The sequence below is a fragment of the Pezoporus flaviventris genome, unplaced genomic scaffold (assembly GCF_033815535.1).
Source record: "Pezoporus flaviventris isolate CSIRO_AGI_PZ_B2104156 unplaced genomic scaffold, CSIRO_AGI_Pfla_v1 ptg000070l, whole genome shotgun sequence".
Taxonomy (NCBI): Eukaryota; Metazoa; Chordata; class Aves; order Psittaciformes; family Psittacidae; genus Pezoporus; species Pezoporus flaviventris.
This window is the reverse complement of record NW_026892618.1, coordinates 6,968,050-6,975,562: the sequence shown is the minus strand read 5'-3', so window position 1 is coordinate 6,975,562 and position 7,513 is coordinate 6,968,050. Positions and strand designations below refer to the sequence as shown.

At 49.9% G+C, this 7,513-nt stretch overlaps 1 protein-coding gene across 1 annotated transcript; it reads right to left on the bottom strand.

The window, feature by feature from the left end:
* Positions 1-413: 413 nt before the first annotated feature.
* On the bottom strand, positions 414-7,111 carry LOC133279041 (homeobox protein NANOG-like). The gene is made up of 4 exons (XM_061472374.1): positions 6,810-7,111; positions 3,379-3,656; positions 1,880-1,969; positions 414-1,434 (listed from the first exon to the last, which is right to left on the bottom strand). The coding sequence occupies exons 1-4, from the start codon at positions 6,988-6,990 to the stop codon at positions 1,069-1,071; spliced, it is 915 nt and encodes a 304-aa protein (XP_061328358.1). The 5' UTR covers positions 6,991-7,111; the 3' UTR covers positions 414-1,068.
* Positions 7,112-7,513: the final 402 nt, after the last annotated feature.

Genomic DNA, 7,513 nt, shown 5'->3' with positions numbered 1-7,513 from the left:
GCTATTGAATATACCTTGATACACACATCAGTTCAGGTACTTAGACACATACATAGTTTTAAGCTGAGAAATGATAGCACCTCTATGTTTTAGCCAGTCTCAGTATAAAATGTTGCTGGTTAGTGAAATTCCTAAGGCGAGTGGCAGTTACTCACCTGGTCCTTTGACTTCAGCTCTCTGGCATTGCCAAGTCATGAAGCTGATCCACTAATAACAGAAAAATCTGTTTCTAGTTTCAGAGTCAAATCAGTAATAACAATGACATACAGTTGCTATGGCAATTTATGCTCTATCAGGATCTCATATTGCAATGCTCTATTACAGTGGGGAAAAAAAAATACAAAAAATATATAATCAGTCTTTAAAATATTTTATTATTTGCCAAATTGAATGCACTGTTAGATTTTCTAGAGGGGAGGCACATAAGGATAAAAACTACAACAAAGGGCTTATTTATAATTTTGAAGCTTATAAGACAGTCTTATCAGCCTTTGTGCAAGCTAATTGTCACATCTCCCTTCACTAGGCATTTCATCAGCCCTACACCTTGTGGCTGACCACAGAACTAGTGGTCTAATCATCAGATACTTGGTGTGTGACAATAACTTCTCCAATTTCAGTGAATGATATGTGACCAGCACTTCTCCATACACTCCATGACTTCATGTGTTATGTATACACAACTGTACGGTGATATGTACAAAGGAGATCCCCAAAGGAATCTGTGCCTCCTCTTGAGACAAGTTACAAGATCCATGATTTAGAAGATCCAGGGCATTATCTAGGTAGCCAGATCTCAAGTCTTGCTATAAGGTTGTCTCTGCCAATAAAGAAGAGTGTGTGTGTGCATGTGTAAAGACATATGAATGAAGAGCTGTATCTACATATATGGGCAAACAGATATCTGCACGTCTGTGTGTTTGTGCACGCTTGCAGGCACATATTTGGAAGCCCAAACAGGTTCTAGCTACATGATGCCTCAGAATTGAAGAGCACATGAATAACAAATGGAGAAATGAGAATAAGATTTGATTCACAGCTGCCCCAAGTACCCCACATCCACAGTGCTTAGGAATGATAGAGATGGTGGCCAGCGGTGGTTGGGAAAGGAGCCCCCATGGTGGCAGAGTGGTGAAAGTTACAGCTGTCACCCGTCTTTGTGCCTGGATATTCCACACTGCCAGGACAGCTGTGGTAAAAGTCTACTTTGTGCTGGGCAATCAAGCTGGGCAGTGCCTGCTGGACGCTGCAGGTGCCCCCACCTTTGCCAAAGACTCCTCCATCTTCATTGGTCACAATTGTGTAAGCATTCTGCCCTGTTCCGTAGTGCTGATGGGGGGGAGGCATGGTTTGCATGTTGCTGGCTGCTGTGATTGGGTAGCCCTGGTGGAATTTGGGGTGCATGTCCAGGTAAGTACTTGGCTGGAAGGCACTCTGAAAGGGAAAGGCAGTGAGTCAGAATGCATAGCTAGCTTCTCCACTGTGACAGTAGCTTCCCTACAGAATAAATAGCCTGGCAGGTACTAGGGCTCTGTTCCTTTACATTTCATGTCTTGATAGGCAGCAATGGCATGTAACCACTCCCATAGCTCAGGAGTGGTTACACAGTTGTGTGTATATATAGACACATGCACACACACATATATATGTGAGGAAAACAGCTTTTCTCTGGAAGCATTTCAGTAGCATAGTCAGCCTATTACTAGGCTACCTGCAGAACATGGAGCTGTGCCAAGCCTGTGCCTCTGCGCTGAACAAATGAGAAGGCAGGGTATACTCATACTTTTATGCTTAAGTTACCACAGTCATGGAGGAAATATATCACAGGACTTATCTGGCTAGATAGAAGGCCATGCTGAGCCATACGCTATGTTCTTACTTGCGTGAGGCACTGAGCCCGTTCAGGCCACAGGCTATGCTTCTGGCACCTTTTCAGCTTCATCCTCCGGTTCTGGAACCAAGTCTTCACCTGGGTGGGGAAGGGAGAGCAGAGAAAAGAAAACATCAGCAAAGGAGAGGGAAGAGCAAATTTCTTCCCATTCACAAGCAGGAAGACCCAGGGGAAGAGTGACCAGATGGCATAGATATATAGGCAACAGCAGATAAAGGTCTGAAGAGCTCCCTGGGGTTGCTGCCAATGGGGATGTCTGTCTAGCAGCCTCAGCAGGTGGCTAGTGCATCTGCATAGTGGGAGGAGGGGACAGCATTCCATCCACAGAATAGTTATAGCCGTGACAAACTGACTCATTTCAACCATGGGGAAGAACGACTGGTGCAAACTAGACCCACGCAGGTCTCTACAAGCCCCCTGCACTTCAAGCAAGCTTCTAAGACACTGTTTCTGCATACTTGTGAGCAGCGCAGGGAAAGGCTTGCTCCCTGTACCCAGCAGTTCCCAAATTCAAAGCTCCTACCCTCCTACCTGCGGTGAATTCCAGAGCCATTTCCCCCTAGGGCTCTGTCTGCACCGGGAAAGCAGCCTTTGTGGCGATGTGGATTGAAGGAAAGACCAGATTGTCTCACCAGTCTCAAGTTCATGCTCAGTGTGTGCACGTGTATGTGTGCACCTACAATGCATATATGACTTGTTCTAGTCCCAGAGCATCCGGGCTGTCGTGCCCAACTCTGACATCCAAATTCCAGGCAGACTTTTTACTTGTAACTGCAAGCATTTGTAGCCCCATTGCCAGCCCCCTCTGCTTTAAGAAGGCATCATTTGAGCCAGCACCAGTTCACTACATACATACATATATATATATACTACATATACATACATACATATACTACATACATACACTACATACATACTCCATTTGCCTGGAGATCAGCAAAGACCCTGACGAGTTGCAGTATATAATCCTAGCAGTACCCACATGGAGAGGGGAGTGGATGTCAAGCCACCAAAAAGTGCTGAGTGTGGCACATTATTAGATCCTGGACAAGGTCAGCGCTAGGAAACGTTAGCAATATTTTTCAGCATGTTGCAGCCCTGGGATTCAGAGAACTGATGCATGCCAGGGTTTCTGTGATGTTCCCCAGTGCAAGCAAAAAGCCTGTGAATTGCTGTCAAGCCCAGGGCAGAGGCTGTTTGTGGCAAACAACATATTCATCACTGTGTTTGCAATTCTATTACAAGTGTTGGCAACAGTACCCTTAACTGACCCCTCACTGGGGAGGCCCCAATGAGGTGACACTGACTCTCCTGCCCCAAGAAGTGCTTCTGATCTCTGGACATGAATAAGCAGGGGAGCAACTGTTAGCTGCAACTTTTGCCTGTATTCTCAGGTGGGGACTTATCTTCTCATCCTGTCACTGCCTTATGTGACCATGCAGCTGCTCTGTGACAGATATACCATGGGTCAAAGACTCTATGTTCACCTGCTTGTAGGTGAGCCCCAGGGCAGCAGCCAGCTCCCGGATCTGCTGGGGGCTGAGGTACTTCTGGCTCTGGAACCGCTGGTGCAGGGTGTGCAGCTGCTCCTTGGAGAAAGCTGTGCGTTTCTTGGCATTCCTCACCCCGTCGTCCATGCCATCTTCTGTGCCCTCCTGAGACCTATCCGTAGGCTGTGGGGACGAGGATGCTGAATGTGGACTGGTGGCTGAATCTGGTGTGAATTGGCTGAAATTCCCAGAACTGGATGAAGCTGGGGATATTTCTAGAAATAAAAAGACAGTGGGAAAAAGTATGCAAGACATAATGCACAGCTGTATGGGTATGAGCATGCTCACTGCCTGCTGCAGAGCTCCTTGCCTACCATACAGGGGCTTTCCTGAAGCAAAGGCTTGTGTCACCCTCCTTCCTTCATGGATCTGTGAGCACAAACAAGCCCGCTGATTGTGAGCAGCTTCCCAGCTCAGCCCTCCAGGATGCCTGTGGCTCCCTTTTGCCAGCTGGAAAAGTCAGAGCAGGGAGGGGAGAATCGTACACATTGACTCCCAGTGTTATTATCCTCCAAAAAGCCCCGGTAATATTTCAGTCTCATTGTGGTCAAAGAGGCCTGGTCATGATTGCAGGCACAGCTTTGGGTTGGTGACTGGGCTCCCTGAAACCGCCCGCCCAGCAATCTCAAGGCAGTTGATAGACAGTGGCAAGGCAACTTCTAGCCATGGTGTACGGTGAGCCAGAGCAGACATTTCTTACAGTGATGGGGTGGCAAGTGGAGAGCATCAGCCAGGCCTTGGATATTGGCTCACTCCTGTTTGCCTGTGGCACCCACCACAGACCATGCCACTGTTGGAAATGCATGTATGGGGGGGAGGGGGGGGCGGGCACCTGTTTGGCTGAGGAGGGCTTCTGGAAGACAATGAAGGAGAAAAATTTGACATGGAAATGGGGAGGGAGGGAAGAAAGGTGGATGTGTGGGACAAGCACAAAGAGCCAGTAATCCTGTACCAGGGACATTGGGGACAGAATTCAAGAGTGCAGAGGAACATGTGCAAGCCCTTTCTCATTTGTGCCAGTGCATGTCTTAAGGGGGTCTCTGCTGGGGACAAAGATGAGATAAAGATCTAAAGGAAAAACTTCCTAAACAGTCTGGGCTACTAGTTCAGACAAAAGCTGCCAAGATGCAAAGGCATTCAGACTGCCTGAATAGGAAAATGCTGACAGGAGAGATTACCCCCGCACGTTTCTGTCAGGTGCCTGGCTGCTGGGGTTTGTGAGAAGCTGAGACCTTCTCAGGCTAGCCCTGACTGAAGGGATGTGATGCCAGTCTCCACCCTTCCCCATAAGTGCAGTGGCAAATCTGTCCATCCTTTCTTCCTCCCTCCAGCTACTCCTCTGCAAACCCTTCTGCATGGTACATCGCCTCTCCTCCTACTGACATTTCAGGAGGGGGGGTGTGCAATGAATGGGCAGTGCCATTTTTAGTACACACCTTCTGACTATTAAGTTCAACCAATAGCTTCCAATATCCTTCCTAGTCACCCTGAAACCCACACGAGCACACCCTCCCCAACTCCCCAAAGGTATGTCTAATGCAAATCACTGATGCCCTCCTGAGGAATGAGCTCCTTGTCCACCATATCAAACCTTCCCTTCTGCTTGAAGCTGAGATGCTGCTAAGCAATCACTCTTAAGCCTAGAGGCCCTTTCTGGGCCTCAGAAAGGTAGCCATGTCTGCAGCATCTCTTCTGAGAGTATCATCCTCGGGAGAGAGGCACACCTCTCTTTGCGGTGCCTGCCTCCCTAGGGTTGCCTGCACTCATAGGCTTGCTCTTGACTATTTCCTATCCCCAGGAGATGAGAACCACCCAGAGCACAGGCTGAGTGAAGAGGCAGATGTGCAGTGGGGCAGGTTTCTGGTGCGGGGGAGCAGGAAAATGAGGGTTACAAAATGAAAGGAGAAAGGGGCTGTCAGCAGACGAGGTGCAGGGACCTGAGGTGTTATGTGCAGGGGGACAGCCTGCAGAACCTGAGAGGCAGCTGAACATCTGCGTCTTGATGCACAGAGAGCTAAAACTTCATGTGGGACCACAAGATGGTTGGCTCCTGCAAGCTGTAGAGTAAAAACTTTATAGGCAGGAAATGGGCATGAATATGAGCTTGGAAAACAGAAAAGTCTTATGTTAGACAGGAACCACAGCAAGATACCATAGAAGCTAAAGCTCCCGCATTTTTCTGCTTGGCCTGTCCTCCCAAAACCCCATGTAATTTACAACCTGCAGTTTGAGCACAAGACAAAGGTGCTCTCCCTCTCCCATGAGAAGAGAGTGAAGGGAAGAGGAAACAAGAAACACAAACAGCAGTACAACGGACATAAACATGAAAACCTAAGGCAGCCCCACACCCACAAACCTTTGACACCAGTAGGCCTCTGCTTCCGTGACTACGCTCTCTGCAGAGGCCCCAGAGGAGTGTTCAAAGATGGGTTTCACGTCTATAAACCAGGCCCGCTGGGGGCACAAGTGAGTCAGTCCGCCTGCACCCTTTGCGGAGCAGGCAGCCTGCGGAGAACATCGGCCCTTCTCCGAGCTGCGTGGCAAGTGGCCATGTGCCAAGTAGACACTAGCCGCTCTGCCAGAGCCCGTAGCTCTACACCATCTGACAGCTTAAAACCAGCTCTCCAAAAGCTTGCTCTCCTCCCAGCCAGTAACCTTACACGAGTGTTACCCTGCCGAACATACAATGGGGCTGTGCAAAAACCTGCTTTCATCAGGCATTCAGTGAGTGGCAGGGGAATGGCGGGAACAGAAAACGCCGCTGTAGTGGGGCCTGGGACTTTTTTGCAGAGATGGAAAGGCAAGGCAGCAAGAGCACAGAAAGGGAAATGGAGAGGGGAAGATAGCAAACTTAAAAAAGCAGAGAGTAACAACGCTGGATTTAAAGGGAGATTTCCCGGCACAGCAATTCGCTGGGCTCAAGTTTACTGAGTACATGAAAGGTGTGAGGAGTTTGTAAGGGGATAAAGGATGCCACTAGCGGAATTACCTTCAGGAGCTGTTTCTCTCCATAGCACACATGACACCATTTGACTAAAAGGAGAGCTAGACATTTCCGCCCCGAGAACCATGAGGTTTCATGAGACCGTGTTGTCACACTGCCCTCCAGCCTGCAGCACAAACCTGCCAGTGCCTGAACTCTTGCAGGCTCTGCTGAGGTTTAGGAAACAGTCCCCATGGAAGGGTGGTGCGACTTGCCCAAGGTCACCCATCCTCCTTGCCCACGGCATCGCGCGCTGCCCGGCTCGCACACTAGGAAACCAAGGCAGGCAGAGAGAAAACTTTTCTCAGGGTCGTTAAGCAAAGCGGCTGAGCTGGGACCACAGGTACCCCCGGCATCCTGCCCGGCCTCAGCTGAAATGCCTTACCTGCCGTCTGCCTCTTCCCTCCTGCCTCCGGAGACTGACCGGCGCCCAGGGCCCCCCCGGGCCCAGCCGAAGTGGGGCCATGTCCTGCCTCCCCCGCCGAGTTCCAGTAAAAGTCCAGGTACCCCATGCCAGTCCCTCCGGGGTAAGCCTGGTAGGGGGGCAGAGCCAAGTGTGCACACATGGGCGGCAGATGAAGGGGTGGTTCCCCCACCTTCTAATAGATGTCACCTTCACTAAGGGGGAAGCAGGGCTCACCAGCAAGCTGAGGTAGCCCCGCAGTGTGGACAGGCAGTTACCTTTATAGCTGCCTATACCCTGCCTGGGACTGCAATATTCACCACCGTCTGCTCCTCGGAGCTCTTTGTCATGTTAAAGAGCCTGATGGTTGGGGTGGGGACAGAGCTGGGTGGAGGGGCGAGAGAAAGCCACACATGGTATCAGGGCTAAAATATGTCCCTCTGGATTCTTCCCATTCTGCAGGTTCCTCAGTCACACCTGAGCAGGGGCCTGATCCACAGCCCCAGGGAACCTCCTCCCACTTGCTTCTTTGGGCTCAGCTGAAATTGTCCTGTCACAAAATAATCCCTTGGGTGCAGATGTCCATGTAGAAGCTGTTCAATGCATTGGGAGAACACATACCAAACAATCCCCAACACATCGGAGCGGACAGCAGGCACATGTGGTGCTGAGCGCCTCAGTACCAT

Bases quoted from the DNA above. Each gene is read 5' to 3' on its own strand.
- LOC133279041 (XM_061472374.1), bottom strand. From the start codon at position 6,990: ATGTGTGCACACTTGGCTCTGCCCCCCTACCAGGCTTACCCCGGAGGG. The intron at 3,657-6,809 runs GTAAGGCATTTC...TTTTATTTCTAG, and splicing joins AGGGAAGAGGCAGACGGCAG to AAATATCCCCAGCTTCATCC. The intron at 1,970-3,378 runs GTGAACATAGAG...TTCCCCACCCAG, and splicing joins TGGGGCTCACCTACAAGCAG to GTGAAGACTTGGTTCCAGAA.